Genomic DNA, 18,879 nt, shown 5'->3' with positions numbered 1-18,879 from the left:
CAGAGTAGGTGTGTCTTGTGTCATGGTCTCCCCCGAGGCTACCCAGCCTCCCCACCCCCCGCTGTAGTGAAAACTGTTAGAGGTAAGAATATATGACTTCTCCTTCAACTCTCTGGGACCAAGGGAAGGTTAAGAACTGCTAGGTTTGCTATCTTGCTTATCTGATGTTACAACCTACCTGTTCAATGCTTCAGTGCTTCATTGATTTAGAGCAGGCAGGTCTGCAAAATCAATTGTTTCCATATTTTGTCTATTAGATAAATTTAAGGTATACAGCCCCTCCTATTTTTCAAGACCGACCAATAAGTTCAGAAACTTAAGAACAGGAAGGACCAAATCATACAAGTCTGCAGAAAAGAGATACGGGATATTTTCAGGTTCTTGAGTCTGGCAGATCTCAGTGCTAAATAAATTTCAGGAATTCTTATCCAAAATCTATCTTTTAAGGTTCAGCTCAAATACCACTTCATCCAGGAAGCTCCTAATCAAAAGTAATCTCTCTTCCTGGTGTTCCTGCAGCTGACACTGCAGAACTTCGATTTAAAATTTAGTTTTTTCTTGTATCGGACTTTTCCATGAGGCTGTCAAGTCTGAAAGGGCTGACTCCTACTTTTGCTTTTCATTTACTATCCTGATGCCCTGCAGCACCTCCCCTGGTACCAGATGCATGGCTGCTTATCAGTACATTTTTAATGAATGAACAAAGATGAAGCTAAAAAGGATAATATTTTGGATTATGTATAGTTTTTATTTTTGGTAAAAGTTTGAAATCTATCTAAAGAGACAGATACAAGAAAAATGTGTAAAATAAGAACTGTATAATGGCCATTCAGTGAAAAGAAAGATAATTTTCATCGTGATTTTGTAAAAACAAACAAACAAAAAACAAACCAGTCTTTGAATGGGAACATAGTGAGGAGACAGACAAGTTATTTATGAAGTTGGAAGACAAGCAATTCAGTCATGGCTCAGTGAAGTTGTGTGACATCAAGCTGATACGATCGGGAACTTTGCTTTTTCACTAGCCTATAATAAATCCAGTTTCTCTGTCTGCAACCCAGATCCATTTCCAAGATTTAAACTGCCACATCACTCTCCTGTTTAAAACTCTTTAGGAGCTGCTTGCTTCTTATAAGATAAAGTCCAATCTCCTTTACAAAGGGAGCCAACTCACTCCCCAGCCTTTTGTTCTTCCTTCAGCACCACAGCATTGGAAGGTCAAGGAGATCTAGCCCCAGCCTCATGACCCCCAGTTTTCATCACCCACAATTTCTCACCTCCAGATATTACGCTTCATGACCTCAACTGTAGGCTATGATCCCCACACTTCCATGCTTTTCCTCTTTCCTTTCTCCAGTAAATCTAGACTCTTTCTTCCTCTCTTCCCTCACACTAATTTATCTGATTCCTACTCCTGTTTTAAATTTTAGCTATGCCTTCCCTCCTCCCAGAAACTTTCCCTGACTCCGTTGTGCTAATCCTTGGTGTTATTGTGTGGTGCCATGGGCTTGTTTTTATCATTGGGTTATTCTTTCTTATATAGGGTCTTCTCCATTATTCTGCATACATTCTTGAGGTCGGGGACTGTATGGCTCATTTGTCTTTGTGTGCCTAGCACAGTGCTTGGCAGAGAAGTAGGAATGAATGAAATGCCCACACTTAACTGCTTGCTAGGTATTTTCTCTCAGAATGTCTGCTCCTACCTTGAAATCAATATGTACAAAGTGAAACCCATTATTGCTAAATTCCCGAGTCAAATTCTTGGCTTCTCCAATCTACGCAGTAATTTTACCCAAAGACACTTGGAACCCTGAACTATAGTTTTTAATGTCTTTTTCCTTGTACACTATAGTCATCAGCCCCCATGTGTATCTTTACACAGTTTTCTCCTTTCAATACCGTTGTTTCCATGGATATTTCATTCTCTGCCCCAGAGTCCATCAAAAGATCACTAGTTTTTCTCCAGGCTTCTAATTTCATCATTGCTCCTAATCTATCTTGTACAATACCAAATTTATTAAACATTAACATTATTACACTAGTGATAACTATTCATTGTATAGAAACTGAAATCAAAGGTAAGCAAAAAAGAAGAACGTCACCCATAATATCCCCACTTGGAATTAACTACAGTTAATCTTTGATGTATAGCCTACGTTTCTACGCATATAAATTTTTTAAGATCATACTACTTCTATCACACTAATATTCCTAAAGCAGAGTCTTGATTATATCTTGTTCATACACTCTGGTAGTTTTTAACAAATAAAGACATGACATTCCGCAACACAGAGCCCATTTTATCTTCCTTCAATGACCCATACTGATTAAGTAAAATTATTATCCTAGGTGTTTCTTGAACACAACTTGGAATTATTTTTCCCACTACTGTGCCTTTGCTCAGTCATTCCAAATGATGGGCCTTCCTGCCCGCTCAGCCTTAGCTGATCTCCTAAGGCTCAACTACATAGTCTTTTTCCATGGGATCTTTCCTGATATCCCAGTCAGACATGATGTCTGTCTTTACTCTAAATTTTACTCGTCCTTGCTCGTCCTAAAATTGCTTGTCCTTGCTGCCCATCTTACAGTTATTTGCATAACTCTATTATCTTCCCTAGTAAAATGCAAATTCTGTTCGCAGAAACGCTTAACACATAGTGCATGAGAACAGTGACAAAGGCCGAACGTTTCAACGTGATGAAGAAATTGTACATGGGCGATGATGTAGACAACGCTCTTATAGCATCAGATACCTTAAGGAACTTTGGAAAAGTCCTGGATATCATTTGTTCACAGTGAATTTCTCCTCTCTATTGCTAATGAAAAACAATGCTATCATTTCTGGGTTCCAGATTCAGGGAGTCCGAAAACAAATTGACGTGTGCCATTCTTTAAGCTGCTACATCAGTTTGGAAATAGAACTTGTCAATACATTCAAAAGTTTTTATCTAGGAAATTTCCTAACATATCCAGAGAGTTCCGGACAGCTAAATTCCCTCTGTTGTTCTCTTTCCTTCTCAAAGCTTTTTAAGCAAATTGGCTTATTTTTTAATTAAAATTTTAGTAATCTTTTAATGCTCCTGGGAACTTAAGTAATTTTTGTCTCCTTTTAGATGGTTTCATTTTTCCTTCTTCAGAAAACCCCAGTCAAGTGTATCATTTTCCCTATTGATACCATTCTTGCTCCATTTCTTTTTTTTTTTAATTTTTAGAAGATTTTATTTATTTATTTGCCAGAGAGAGAGAGAGCACAAGCAGGGGGAGCGGCAGGCAAAGGGAGAAGCAGGCTCCTTGCTAGTAAGCAAGGAGCCCGATGTGGGACTTGATCCCAGGACCCTGAGATCATGACCTGAGCCGAAGGCAGACGCCTAACCATCCGAGCCACCCAGGCACCCCACTCCATTTCTTTTTTTTTTAATCTTGTTGCTTTCTGGACATAAATGAACTTCACTGTTAAATTAGCAGTTGTTTGTCTGTAATACTAATAAATAGCTGCAAAGTATTCTGTATGCCATATTGTAGTAAATGCCCTATGCCACGAATAATGCATATATCTAAACGCTGCCAGTTGACCCAGGCAAATGGTAGCTTGTCTTTCCTTTATTATTGTATATGCTTCATAGTTTAAGACATCTGAATGCCTGTGGCCAGTTTTATCCTTCCAACCCACAACTGTTATGCTTCCTTGTGGGCTTCATAGACAATGGAAGAATATGCATTTTTCTTAATACTTTTTTTTAATGATTCTATTTATTTATTTGACACAGAGAGAGAGAGCACAAGTAGGCAGAGCAACAGGCAGAGGGTGAGGGAGAAACAGACTCCCCGCCCAGCAGGGACCCCGACGTGGGGCTCGATCCCAGGATCCTGGGATCATGACCTGAGCTGAAGGCAGCCGAATAACCAACTGAGCCACCCAGGCGCCCCAATACTTTCAATCTCCATCTCGGTCTCTCACTCTTGCTCTCTACTCTCCGTTTGCTTTTGCCCTGGGCTCTTTCTATCCTAAATTATTATTGTTTGTTTAAAGGATGTGAGTCTCATCTTCTCTCCATTAACTACTAAGGCTTTTCAGGTGTCAATGAGCACGTAGTATTTGGGGATAGCAAACCCTTCCATTTGATGGAAATAGAGTGTTGGGGTAGTGGGACATGACTGGAGGGGAAGTTTAGGTTTGGGTTACGAAGGACCCTGGTGCACTATGCCAGTGCCATTGGATATTTGTCCTGCAAGTGAAGTGCAGGCCATTTGTATCACTCCAGCGAGAGCAGAAAACAGCCTTCTCGGAGGGACGGTGCGGCTAAGTATGGAGACCGAGAGATCAGTTACAATGTTCTTACAGTCGTCTAGGTCAGTGTTTCTCACTCCAAAAGAAAACGTTTTTGACATTGTGACTTGGGAAAAAACAATGCTTGATTTGTGTGGTGCATTCAGTATTCTGTGTCCTATCCTATTCTAGTTTCACTGAAAAATGCTAGCCCAGACAATCTAAATTAATTTCAGAACCCGCTAATTGTACGTGTAACCTGCAACTTGAAAATCACTTATTTAGACGAATGATAATGAAGCCATAAACGGAGGTAATGGCATCAAATGGAGAGAAGATGCACCTGGCAATAATTAGGAAAACAAAAGCAAGATAACTTGGTGATTTATTGGATTTAGGCACATGGAAGAGCCAAGAATGACCGAAGTTCTCTTGTTGAGAGACTGGGTAGATGATGGTACTCCAAACTGAGATTTTGATAGAGGTAAAAAAGCAGGCTTGGGGTTAAAAAATTAAGCAATTTTGAATACACTAGATTTGTGATTTCTGTGGGGAAATTATAGTTAGAGAAGGATGTAAGGATTAGAGATATAGTTTAGGAATCAGCATGTGGGTGATGATTAAAGCAGCGGGAGAGACTGAAATAATTGAGAGTTTGCATATCATGAAAAGAGAAAACACTGAGAGTGAATTGTGGATAAAGCCAGCATTGAAATGGGAGGCCAGGGAAGAGGACGCAATGAAGGAAACAGAATTAATAATCAAAGGACCAACTAGGGAGTGAAGAGATAATATCGCTTCAGGGAAAAGAGCAGTCAACTGTATCACATACTGCAGACGTAGCAGGTAGAATCTGAATTCTTCACATAAGAGGCCATGGGTAACCGTTGTCCAGACTTTCAGTGGAGTGGTGGGGTCGGAAGAATGATTGCAGTGGGTTGAGGAAAGCATGAGCGGTTAGAATGTATTGTAGACAAACCTCAAAGGTCAGCTTTAAATTGAAAGGAATAGAGCTGGTAGTACGCAGGTACCAGTTAAGCCAAGACTGTCTTACTCAGCTTTGCGTCCAGTGTACAGAGGACACAGATGCCACAGGGTCAGAGCAAACACAAATGCGTATTAGGAAAGTGAGGAGAGATCCGCGTGGACCGGTATGCGTAACTGGCACTCTGGTTTTCTTTGTCTCTCCATCCTCTTTTTGGCAGTGTCTTTTGGCTTTCCGAAATCCAGATCCTTGAGGAACTAGCTGGATTGGCTTGGTGAATACCATTATCTCCCGCGGGATGAGCCTGCAAGCCAGGGTGCCTCCCCAGCCTTGGCTCAGCGTTATGGATGCCTTAGTTTACCCTTTGGCCCCGGGGGTAGCCAGGATGTACACAGAAACCATATAACATATTTTACTTGCTCCATAAAATGTATCTTTCATACGGTTTGCCACAAAGCTCCAAACTAGCGTTGGACATTGCTTAAAGCATTTCACTTTAACATTCTCCATTTAATTAACAGAGCACTTACAGTTTGGTCTCCTGGGAAAATCATTATAAGTAGGCCGTGTACCACATATCCCTTTCTTTTCTTCACAGTAGTGCTTCACCATTGAGTGTCATAGATAAACACATGCACGCGTGCATGTGTATGTACTTATACGGATAGAATTAACCTAGTTGATTGGCAACCGTGGGTCAGTTCTTAAAGAGTTTAAACTTGCTACAAATGGAGTTATCACTAGGTGTTTGAGCAGTGGATTATGTAAGGACCTGAGTTCTCATTGCTGTATGTCATCTATTCCATTTTCCTGTATTGTGCTATTTCAGGAGAATTTTAATGTGGTGAGGAAAAGGCAGTGGTGCGCATAAATCTTTGAGACCGCTTACACCCATGGTTATCTATTTTGAAGTAATTACCACTTCTCGAAAGCTTCTGTCTTGAAGTCATTTTTACGAAGTAAAATTAATTCATCACCTGTTCTACTTCTGAATCTTATCACGGAAGTTTAAAAATTCATTCTTGGAAAATTCTTTTTGCCCAAGTAAGTTTATTAGAGGAAATGAATAATCATCTAATACGCAATTCTTTCTTTCTAAAGGACTTAGTAATCGCTGTCCTTTAATGTTATATTTCCACTTCTATAGCTTAGCGAAACTTAGCACACTTGCATTCTTGTGTGAAGTATCAGCACAAATAAGAATATCTTCTAGAGTCAGACTACAAAGAGCCGCCAGTGATAAGGAAACAAAGGCGGCACTGATCACAACGGAATAATAATGAGAGGGCAGGCACTGAGGGAGCAGTGGCAGAAAGTGAAGTCATTTCTCAGGGTATCGCAGATCAGAAAATAAACAAATGAGTGAAGTGGGAGTGGGGTTCACAAGATTCGAACCTAAGGAACCGAAAGCTGAAGTTGGTATGTTCTTTCACGGTGGGCTTCGTAGAACAGCTGCCGTGGGAAATGCTGGGGGGGGGTGTGAAAAAGTTAAGATTAAAAGGGAAAGAAGGAGGGAAGGAAGGAAAGAGGGAGGGAGGGAGGGGCAAATCAGGGCATGATGTAGGATAATCATGTGTTTAGTCATGCAGGCTTTTCTGCATTTGCGAACACATTATTAAATACAACTGAGAAATAACGTCTTCACTACTGAATCCCTTTGGCTATATTTTAGGTATCAAATGGCATTTCTGAGGGGTGCTTTTTTTTTTTTAGTGTTTCGTCTTTTTAAAAATGTCTTACGTTTCTTTTTTGTGTTTTAGCTATGAAGATGGTCAGGTTGGAGATGCGAATATTAACACACAAGAAGGAGGCATTCACAAAGAGATCCTTCGAGTAATTGGTAATCAAACTGCTACTGGTTAAAGGACCATCATTTAATTAACATGATCTGAAAGCCTTCCTCGGGTTCAAAGCTGGATTTTGAACTGAAGAAGATGATAAAATAATTTATTGTTATTATAAACAAAAGTAACCCTTTGAATACTGATTTTTTTCTTAGTATTTCTAAGTATCTTATTAAATACCTAGAATGGTATAAAATTGATCAATTGTAGGGTTATGGAATCTAGTAATAAAATTACAACAGCACTTAAACTGAAGTTTGGGTTGCTCACACAATAAACAGATTGAAAAAACAGTTTTGTGCTGATATTTTTATATTAAACTCTTTAATTGGAAATTTGGTATTATATACCGACATTTTAGGTTACCAAAATAGAACTGAGAACATTTTATAATGACGTCTAATCTATACAGTACTTTGCAATAAGTATGTTTGCACATTCTGGTGTGCTATTTAATTAGTGGTATGAACATTCAAATGTTTTGGGGAGGGATATTTCCTATTCTCCTGTTATTTTTTTCTTATACAAAAACAATTAGGTCTTAGATGCAGTGCTTTGCCCAAGAGTATGTAATGTATATATCTATAGATTGATGCATCAAAATGTGTGATCGTGCAATTATGTGTGTATATGCACATATATGTGCTTTGACAACAGAGATAGCACGGCTCCACGATTCTATGCTCATTTGATGAAAAGAAAATAATATTCAGTAAGCAGTAAATCTGGACATAAACCAAGACATGAGTCAAATGTACCACCATTCATTCACTGAAGATATTTAGAAACAATTTTTCTGTTTGTTTAAATAATTTCCCCTTCAGTTAGAATTCAACTCTTTTATAATGTTATCTAACAGTTATAATTTGGGGAACACAGATGCCCCAGGTGGACTAATTCTATATTCAAATGATTATATGTTTAAAAGAAGGGCCTCAGAATTTAAACAAACGGTATATATTTTTTATTTCCTACAATGGAACATTTTTAAAATTTATTTATACCACACCAGCATTTTTTGTATTTTTTCATCTAATACCTCTGCTTATTTTTTTTCGTATTGAGAAAGAAGACAAACGTTGAAGTTTCTTTTATATTAAAAGAACACAAATAAGTTTATAGAGAATAATAACACCAGCTCTTAGCATTTTCCTTTCAAGAGTCCTGTGCTCATCAAACTCATTTCTGTTTCTTTGGGTCCTAAAGTTATTCTTATTCATCATAAGTTTTGGACAGTGTTTATTTTCCTACATGATGTCTTTGGAATAAGGCCATTCATGAGAGCAGTTTAATTAGCAAGTCTACCACTCTGTTCAAACCCTGAGTCATTAGGCTCTTATCTGATTCTAATTTATTTAGAAAGAAAAAATAAATAAAAATGTTTAGTCATTTGCAAATATAATGTTATAACTTCTGTGTTTATTTCCTTTGGCATAAAAGGGGAGCACAAAGGTCATACTCATTGTTAAGGGTTGCTATCTAAGAAGTATTTGCTAATTGTTTGTTTTCTTGTATTGTAAATAATTGATATGCCACTTATTTCTGCAAAAATAGTCTTAAAGTGGATGGGATATTAATCATTGTGATAGGATCCACTTAAAACATTGATCTGTTCTGATTTGTGCCTCTGAACTCAAAAGCCAGACTGAGGGATCGTGTTGCATGGTAGGGCCAAGCTATAGTATCTTACTTAGTGTTCTGTGACCAGATACTTGAAGACTTCACATGGGACAAGAGGACGACTTGCTTTTTTTCTGTCAAGATTCCCCAAGTCTTCCAAAAACCTTTGACTGGGTTTTAAAAACAGTTTTAAGCAACAAAATTATTTTTCAAGTTAATTTTGTGGCTCGTTCGGTATATAGCATCATTGTGAAGATGTACTAGCAGGATTTAGAAATTGAGGTCTTGGGGCCCGACCTGTGTGGCCTCCAGTGCCTCCAAACATAGTTTTAAAACCACGGACCTAATCCATTAAGATCTGACTTCACAGTTGAGTGATCTGTAAGGAGTGTAGTATGAGAATCTGAACTGGAAGGGTAACTTGGAGGACTCAGGGGAGAGTATTTCAGGGAGGAAAAGCTGGCATAATGCAAACTTCTACTGCCAGTTCAAGAATAAAAGTAGATTAAACTCTTAGCGCAAGGGAAGTGGTTGATAGTTTTAATGCCTACTAAATATTACAGACAATAGACATCTTTTATGATAATAAAATCAGATGTCTCCTAATGGTAATTCATTGAATGTTATTGCAATGTAGAATGACAGATTGTAAATTTGTTTTGAAAAATTAAGTTCAGAACCTTGTAAGCAAATATTCTAAGTATTAGAGCCAGTCCTTTAATTGAACTTTTGATATTGTGGTAACTACAGCATCCTGATACTTATCTTTATTTTTAAAGAATCTAATTTCAGTATCTATCATTAGTAAATGAATATCATGCTTCCAAGATCCAAGTAGGTCTTTAAAATGTAGAAGTTTGAACATTATCATGCCTTGATTCAGTCACCCCATTAAGATTACCTATTGAGATATTTGATGATTCCAAACATGGATATTGTATTGTATTTATATAATATTTGAAGTCTGTTCACTGATGCTTTGTTATAGTTACATTAATTGTGTAGCCATTACTACATAGTATTAACCCACTGAGCAAAGGTAATCATTTATTTTCATTCTTGAAGTAGGGGAAGAAGAACCTTAATTCATTTCTACTTTTTCCTGCGTTACTGATTTTGTAAACATTTCACAATGAGTAATTTGTCCTCTTTCACTGTCCACTGGATTAAAAAAGAGAAGAAAATGATTGAACATTCAAGAAGAGAAAAGAGTAATAATATAACCTAGTGCTATAGAATACATTATGGGAAGGCACTTTTGGTGCCTTACATTGCATTATGTTGAAATGATTTTTATTTTTTTTTGCTCAACAAATCTCAGTCAAATGTTGGGTGTGAAGGTGGTTTTCAATTTAAAATTTAAATGAGTGCCACATCCTTAAACTTAGTATCAAATATGTGATGTAAAAAACCAATCCCAAAACTGTTGTTAATGTTCTGAATATCTCTCATTGAAAAAGTTAAGAGTTTAGAAAAGACATCTCTCAATTATTCTCCGCTTTGCTAAAAGAAAGGAAACTTAATATGCAAGTCTATGAATTTTTAATATCATTGAAAGAATTTTAGCAGTACTTCATACCATAATACCGTAACTTGCCAGAGGCCACGGTGTTTGAGAAAATTCTAAGGAAAAACTCATCCTCCTTGTTCATGTCTGGATGCCTTCATCAGATAGTAATTTAATATGTCACGAAGGGCCACTCAACCTTGGACTGTCTACCACTGAAGTATGTGGATTTCATAGTAGCACCTGAAGCACATTGTAAAAATATTAGGATGGTATTCGATTGTTCTGCTAAATTCTTCATTATAACACTACCTCAAGACAAATGATATACTGTTTGTTAAGGTAATTTGGTTTCCAGTCGAAGGAACAATAAAACTTTGCAAATGGAAATTATCAGATAATTCAGTCAAGACCATGTTGCTGGACATAGATATTGTCAGTTACCTCCTGACATGCAGAAATATGGATATTTCAGTCACTGGTGCTGAGTGACACAGCTAAGACCCAGTGAGTGGGTGTTTCAAGGGGTTTCAAGGCAAAGTTTGAATATAGTTAGTTCCCTTTAAGATTGGTTTTCTCCATGGGCCAACTTTATGTCCACTCACCTAAGCCACAAACAATCGCCCACTTACAGTTAAAGGATTAAAATACTCAACTGCTTTGCCAGAATGGCAGACTGAATATTCAATTCTTTTGGCATTGAATGCCTGCTAAATTTTTGTCAGATTATATATAAATTTGATGTATATTATTGTCCATTCAATTTTTCCTGGAGATTTTGTATACACTATGATATATTAGGATAAGTTTTTGTAGGTTAAAAGAATTTCAAGTAGTTTTTAGACAAAACATATCCATGAGTGTGAAAAAGCTGTGTTGAAGAGTAGATTACATTACACATTTACCAGCAAGTCAGTAAAAAAAAAATAGTGCTTATTTACATAGTCAACATAATTTAATGTTCTAAAAATATTTTCTTCAATCTGCCCAATATTTAATGTATCATTTGAGATTTAAAAAAATACAGCCACTCCTTTATGTAAACATTAAAAGATGCCTATGTTTCTTTAACTATCCAGCCTTCTTTACAATAAATTTCTTGACTTTTGTGCACAAAATAGTATTGCAACCTGCTATTTAGCCTTTGGTGCCTTAGAGTTATTATAAATATTTAACAATATGTACATAATGTAAATACTGCCAAGAGATCACTAAGGCCAAATATTTTCTCTATTCACTTTTTATTGCACTTGCTTTCTATTGCTACTTAAGCCTCTTTTATCAAGCTTTGTAATAGTTCTAACATTGTAGCCAATGTAAATGTTTACTTTCAATAAATCTGAATTTGTTCAACAAGTACGGTATATGTGGGCACTATTTTGAAAACCGGTTAGGCCTTAGATATTCCTGATGATGAATCTTGCTTCTGGGGACGAGGTATTTGAAATTCTCAACAAACTCTAAAAACGATGTTGCCCTTTTCACTTATAAAATACTTTTAAAATAAGAGGGAATAAGAGAAAAAAAAAAAACTTTCTTGCCAGTATTCCCCTTAAATACTTGCGATAGATTTAACTGGCCATGTTGAGTACCATTTTTATCTCAAATCCTGTCAAGAAATACAGGACTGAAACAAAAGACTTATACAATTTGTAGGTATTCTCTATAAACACTTAGGAATATCCAAAGGAGCATTCCAGAGGAACCATCTTAAATTTTCTAAGCATTTCTGACTTGATTAGTAATTGGAAGATGATTTTTAAACCATTACTTTTTATAACAGACATCTCATTAACTGAATAAGACATTAGTCCTTAAACAAATTTGGTTTTCTAAACACATTAATAGTAAATATGAGGAACTCAGTTTATATCCCCACAAGAAATAACATTTTTTACTCATGTTACTTTTAGAGCTGAGAAATCATAGATAGCAAACTTCTGTTTATTACACTTGATTTCAGTTACTCTAGGAATACTTGTTCAGCATCTAGTGTGCTTATTTACAGTCATAATATTCTTATAAGGAATAGAGAGTATTAGATTTTGTGTTGGCCTTAAGGAACCTTCAATCTGTTTGGGAAAAACAAACCCACATTTGGAAATAATTCATGAATCGCACAAAAACAACAATTTCGAATGGAAAAGACCCAAAATGCAAGCAATGCTTAGGAAAAGAATGGATGATCTGCATTATAGCTATGGGGGAAATACCATGGAAGATCCATGGTATTAGCCAGACCCTCAATATCACATAGATCTTCCCCAACCTGAGGACAAGGCCTTTAAAATAAAAAGGAAAGGAAAATTGGCAAATGAAGGAAAGTAGGCTTACAGATAAAAGGTCTTGAGTGAACCTACACAAACTCATAAATACTTTTGAATTCATTGAACTGAAAACTGCAATCCAAGTGACATTTTGAATCATATTAGTGTTAATGGGTAGTGTATTACTAATTTCCATTTACCAGATACTTTTTGTAATCTTTTTGCAACAAAGTTATGATTTACTCATATATCTGTTTCTGCTTTATTGTAGATAATACATATATTAGAAAGCACTTAATTTTTTGAATTTTTAGCTTTTGATTCCTCAACCAGATTTTTGATAATCTTTGTGACTTCATGGCTCAATCTTCCTCACTCCTGGAACTACCATTCCCTTTATACTTAATGTGCATTCCTCATCATAGGAATATAGTTGGCAAGAGTGTAGTCCTACATCCTAGGCTAACTTAAAACCCTTTTAAACCTGCCTTTTTGGAAAACCAATGTTGAGAAACCCCAAGAATTTGTTGAGTATTTATCTGGCCTCTATTTCTGTTCCCTACCTCTAGGTCCCTCTTTTTAATTATTTCAAATAGTAGTGACTTCTAATGTGTATCTAGGAACACTGAAAATTTCAAAGCTATCAAACATATACATTGTTTAAAAATCATGTATTCTTGAATTTCAGATAAGAGAAATTTTGATTACATAGAAATTGCTTTATCTAGCACTTTATGATTTAGAAAGCACATTCACATAGATGGTCTCATTTACCCTTCAGAATAATTCCGTAAGGTGCTAGCAGATTTCTTTATCTTATAGATAAGAAATTAAATAGCTTGTCAAAAGAGTCACTAGGCTCTAAACCTAGGGCCAGAGTTTCTTCTGAGTCTCATCTCTGTGGTCTTTCTAATAAACCATGCTTATTATTGCTGAGATCCCAGCTCTGCAAAACAGAAAACGAGTGTAAGAATTACAGCAGACTGGGGGGTGAGTCAATGAAGATTTAGGTCTGATTGCCTTGAAGAGCTCTATCAGGGAATCATTAAAACCATTCATAGGCTAGGTGTGGTTTTATTCTAGAGAGCCTGGAGTGAAAGAAGTCTGCGCTTGATGTAATTGGCAATGGAAAAGTCATTGCCAGCCCTTGGTGAGAGATGTCATGGAAGCGGAGTTTTGGAAGTATGTTGGCAGCCATATTCAGAAGGATTTCTGAGAGAGGCAGAAAGCAAGAAGCTACGACTCAGTTTTAATAATTCTCAAGGGTACGAAGGCCTGGAGAAGAACAGAAAAAGAATAGGTAGACAAGACATAGAATTTAGGAAAAGGCAGAAAATTAGTAAACAAGAGACTCAATTTATATGTTAGGATGACAACATAAATTAAGAATAATTTTCCTCGGGCGCCTGGGTGGCTCAGTTGGTTAAGCGACTGCCTTCGGCTCAGGTCATGATCCTGGAGTCCCGGGATCGAGTCCCACATCAGGCTCCCTGCTCAGCAGGGAGTCTGCTTCTCCCTCTGACCCTCCTCCCTCTCATGCTCTCTGTCTCTCATTCTCTCTCTCGCAAATAAATAAAATCTTAAAAAAAAAAAAGGATTTAAAAAAAATAATTTTCCTCTGAATTTTTTATTGGAGATCAATTAAGATTCTCGTATTCCTCTTAGTATTTGGGAAAGAGAGAAGAACAAACCGAAAACAATGTCTCTGCACCAAGTCTATAAAAGCACGTATTCTTCCTTGTGAATAAGAGTAGGGGAGGGATATCCTGATCCACAAAGGGACATGTTTGTGAATGCACTTCACCCCCCGCCACCTATGAAACTTGTAAATACTGAGATGTGTAAGAGAGTGGTTGCAGTAGGTTAGTAAATCTCATATCTGTTTTGATATGATGTACCAATTCCTAAATCCACTGAACTCTGTGTGTGTGTGTGTGTGTGTGTGTGTGTATATAAAGGGCTATCACCTAGGGAACACTTAAGACTCAACACCCAAGATGGTGGCACCTCACTCTATATGCTCTGCTTGGAAGACATCATCCACAAATGAATGGCTCCAACTCCCACCCGTAATGATGATTCCTAAATCTGCAGCTCTTGTTTCTCTCTCTCCTGAGTTTCCAATTTAAAGGATCAAAAATGCCAAGCAAACATCTCTTCCTCAGTGTTCCAGAGATACCTCAAATAAACTCACTGGTGTTCCCACCTCAGGCTATTCTACTCTCCTTTCACACTTCTCTCAATGAACTAATGAATGGCCACCCCATCCACCTGTTGACTCAAGCCAGGAGACAAGGCATCCCCTATTACCCTCCCTTTCACTCAATCCCCACCACTTAATAGCCAAGCCATTTAATTTGAGTTCATTCAAGTGTCTTGATCTCTCTCGTGACTTCTGTTAACGTCTATGTGGGTTATATCAGTAACCTCCTATAGCCCTCCTTGACTGAATCTGGTGCCTTCTACCCAGAACAGATACTCAGCTAGCATGTATGAGTACAGCTTTATGATGGCTAAGATACTGAATACCTCTGTATGTTAGTAAATAGACACTGCCTCCACTTGCACATGCCTGGAGGCAGCAACTAAAGAGAACTCAGCACACGGAAGACCCTCCTGCCCTTTGGTCCCAGGTCATAGGCTACTGGATATTTATAATATCACAAGTGGCTTGAGCCCCTTTCATAATGCTGATCTTTCTGAAATGCAAACCTGATTTGCCCCTTACTTAAAATCTTTCAATGCCTCCTAACGTATCCCTCAAAATAAAACTTCTGGCCTCTTCTTCCCTCTTTTCCCTCTCCAGCCTCATTTTTCACTGCCTCCACTGTGATCCTGATACTCAGTCAGCACTGGAGTCATACTGAGTTTATCCGCAGTCCAGAGAACAGCCCATTGCTACTCACCTCTCCCAGGCTTTTTCTCTCTGCCTAAGACAGCCCCACTTCCCAGCTCCAAGTTTTACTCCCTTTAGCCTTCAATCTGTTTTCACTTCTACCACCTTCCCTCTTCCTCCCAGACTGGACCAAGGTGAGTCTTCTAATTCTTCTCCGTGTATCTGACCAGAGCTCATCCATCTCACTTAGCTCACAATGAAAAGGTCTATTGATTGCCTGCTTCTTTCCCCCAGTCACCCCTCTTCCTTGCTACCAGGCACAGATTACTTTCAGTCCCTAGTAAATGTTTGGGCACTTAGTACATACATAAAAAGTAACTTATAAATGTCTGTCTGGTGAAGATTGTCTTCGAATAAAGAAACATTAAAGCCCCAAATCTTTAGAATATGCTTCTGATTGGCACATAATATATTCACAAACCTAAATAACAACTCAGCAGGAGGAATATAGCAAGCCACAGCTTCATCATCACCATCATCACCATCATCATCACCATCATCATCATCATCATCATCATCGGCTCCAGCTCCAACTCCATCAGCTGAAGGAAATACAGAAATCCCTGGATGTTGCTAACAGCTACTCTCTCATGTCACCCTTAAAGTATATATTTTCATCGTCCTCTTAGTCATCTTAACTTTGGATCAAGCAGTAAATACCTGGTTTGGAAGGTCACGTTGAAGGCCCGGAATAAAACATAAAACTGGATACTCACAGATTTATAATTTAATGTCAGTAATTTGCATAATCAAAGGATCATCGCTTTGCTAAATAATTACCTTAAATAATGAGCTTCTTTAGCATATTTAAGTTCATTTACAGGTCATTAACTACTTGACATACATGGAAGAGAGATGCTTTAAGCTAAAGTACTAATCCTCATTACCAATAAAAATAAATCAATGATGGAATTAAGTACATCTATAATTATAAGTCAATGGTGAAACAAGGTTCCTTCCAAAGGAATTGCTTTCTTCTAACATGGTATAAATTGTAACAAACCTGAATTTTATTATACATATTTACTACTCTGTGACATCTAACTAAATTTTTGCAGCTGGGTAATTGGGAGCTTTTCTATTTATGTGTTTCTGGGTTAACTTCTGGGATACGTATTTCTTAATGGTTGTAGGCTTACAGCATAATCAGTATTCTAGTGCTGAGATGCAGGAGCCATGGAGCAGTGTAGCTTCCTGCAGTTTATTATTTGGAATCTTTTTCCTTGAGTTTCTGCCTATTGCAAATCTATCCATAATTCAAGGCCAAACTCATGTACCTTCAAGTACATGAGTACTTTCTGGATCACCCAGCCATAAATGATGACTCCCTGCTCCAAATTCCTGCAATACTTTGTAGTTCTCCTGGAGTACGGACATAGTTAACACAATTTCTGGGGCTCTTTGGGTAAAAAATTGCATTCCTGAACATTGTACTCTACCTACTACCACCAGTAGTCTCTCTGATAATGTTATGATTAATTTCATAACTTTAATCTGTTAAACATTTAGTGTTTCATTTTTTAAAACCTTTTAATTAAATAGAATGTTAAATTTATATTAGCATTACCAAAGAAAGTGACAAAGAATGATACCCCTCATTTTGTACTGAAGGGGACCACAGTCTCTCTCCATCACTTTCATACCTTGTCCACTTCTGCTACTCAACCAGGATGATTTGGGAGAAATAACAGGGCAATGTTACCAGCTAGCTACATCATATAACAAAGAATAATAGATCCGCACTTTCTTTCCATCCTCTTTATGGGAGTTTCCTTAACTCGTAGAGGGTAAAAGGGACTGGTCATACACTGGACATGAGGCAAGATATTCAGCTACATAGACATTCAAAAGGCATCTGACAAACACATTGATTTGCTTTTTAATGTACAGAAGTTTTTTTAAAAATGTAAGCAAATAGTAAATTTCGTAAACATTGATTTTGTTTTATAATATTGTCTAAATGACATCGGTTTTCACGGACCAGGAATGCTATTTCAACTTGCATAATTCTAAGAATGAGGGTTTAGAAGAGTGCACTAGCCATATTTTTCCATCGAAATATCAGTGCTGATGGCTTATTGACTACCTTATTTCTGTTCAAGGCACCTCCATTCGTGAAGTCACCACATTGAAAATCATTTCTCTTGCCCACTAAATCCGCTCAGTCTCAAGAGCTGTCAAGTCTCCATCCAAAATATCTCTGCTCCCCTGGAATGCTGCAATATTTGTCAGCTCTAATATTTTCATTTATCTATTTAAATCATTTATTTTTTTAGCCCATTGTATGTACCAGTTTCTCTCACACATGTTCTCTAGATGCTCGTTTTCACCATCCAAGAAGTGGTTCCTGCCTTACAAGAGTCCACAATCACTCAGTGGGGACAGATCGAGGCAGTTGCAATCCGGGATGCTGCAGGACGTGATGGGGGGCGTGGGGGGACGTGGAAGGAAACCTCTCACTCAGCCTTGAAGATCTCCTCATCAAGGTCCTGTCCTGCTCAGAAGATTTTGTGGTTTCTCATTACTTCATGGACCACAGATTCTAACACAGCATTGAAGCCCTATATGAAGAAATGAAACAGTTTTCCATCTTCATATATATATCACTTCCCATGACTCTTATTTCCAGTCAAGCCAGGATCCCCATTAATCCCTGAATCCCCCAAACCTTGGACTTTGTTAATTCTCTGTCTTTCCTCATCCCATTTCCCTACGAGTCAAATCATTCTACCCATTATCACTGTCAGATCAGTCAGCTTTCATTTTTCTTTAAAAATCTCAAAGGGAATCGTAGCTCCTCTCTGAAGCCTGTCACCAGGTGCAGTCTTACAGCCATTGACATGAACACTTCTTCCACTAGACTGGAAGATCCTCCAGATTAAAAAAAAACAGCAACTTTATTTTTTGGTGTCCGTCCAAGACCCAAATAAGTTAGCAGCAAATATTTTTGAATGAAGGAGACATGTAATTTGAAAAATCTGTGGGCAGAGCAGTATTACTGTATGCTACGGGTACTTCCTTAAGTGGTTTCTGCCCTTTCACCTCAATGGTCCCAAACTATAAGCTGAAGGTAAGTTAATATGTCTAAGTCTTGTTTTGCAAATTCACTACAACAAAACGCTACTTGTGCCAATAGGCCAACTGGAAATCCCCTCTGGGAAAAAAGAAAATAGTTGAACCTCGACTTGGGATCCTGGTTCTCTTGTTTCTTATTCTGTCTTTTCATACTGTTTTGATAGCTTCCTCACAACCTCTTTGTCACATCAAAGCCTGGCCAGGCCTGGTCAGGATTCATGGGGTTGTTGGCTAGAGAAATGAAACAAAAAGAGAAGGTAAACCTGTAAGACTCTCCTTCCCCTCAAAACGATAGATAGCCTCCAGTCGACACTGGTCCCGCCCCTCAGCCTCAGGAGGGATAAACTTCCTGTTTCAGCTTCATTTATGAAACTCCCAGGAGACGCACAAAGAGAGAAAATTTCCTTCACCATATTAG

General features: G+C 37.7%; 1 protein-coding gene across 2 annotated transcripts in view; it reads left to right on the top strand.

Annotated features, from left to right (window-relative positions):
* Positions 1-8,900, top strand: part of PARP8 (poly(ADP-ribose) polymerase family member 8) — a 173,220-nt gene extending 164,320 nt beyond the window's left edge. The window contains exons 27-28 of one of the 2 annotated variants that reach the window (XR_010413283.1): positions 6,082-6,296; positions 7,013-8,900. Coding sequence is in view for 1 of the 2 variants with exons in the window: in XM_064596707.1 (XP_064452777.1) it covers positions 7,013-7,115 (103 nt within the window). In the remaining variant the exon portion in view is untranslated. The remainder of the gene's footprint in view (positions 1-6,081; positions 6,297-7,012) is intronic. The other variant, XM_064596707.1, reaches the window with a different exon arrangement.
* The last annotated feature ends 9,979 nt before the right edge of the window (positions 8,901-18,879 follow it).

The sequence above is a fragment of the Mirounga angustirostris genome, unplaced genomic scaffold (genome assembly GCF_029215605.1).
Source record: "Mirounga angustirostris isolate CCGP_5_RB_7025 unplaced genomic scaffold, mMirAng1.0.hap1 SCAF_7, whole genome shotgun sequence".
NCBI classification, from domain to species: domain Eukaryota; kingdom Metazoa; phylum Chordata; class Mammalia; order Carnivora; family Phocidae; genus Mirounga; species Mirounga angustirostris.
Note: the sequence above shows the minus strand (reverse complement) of the source record. Positions and strands in the feature narration are given on the sequence as shown.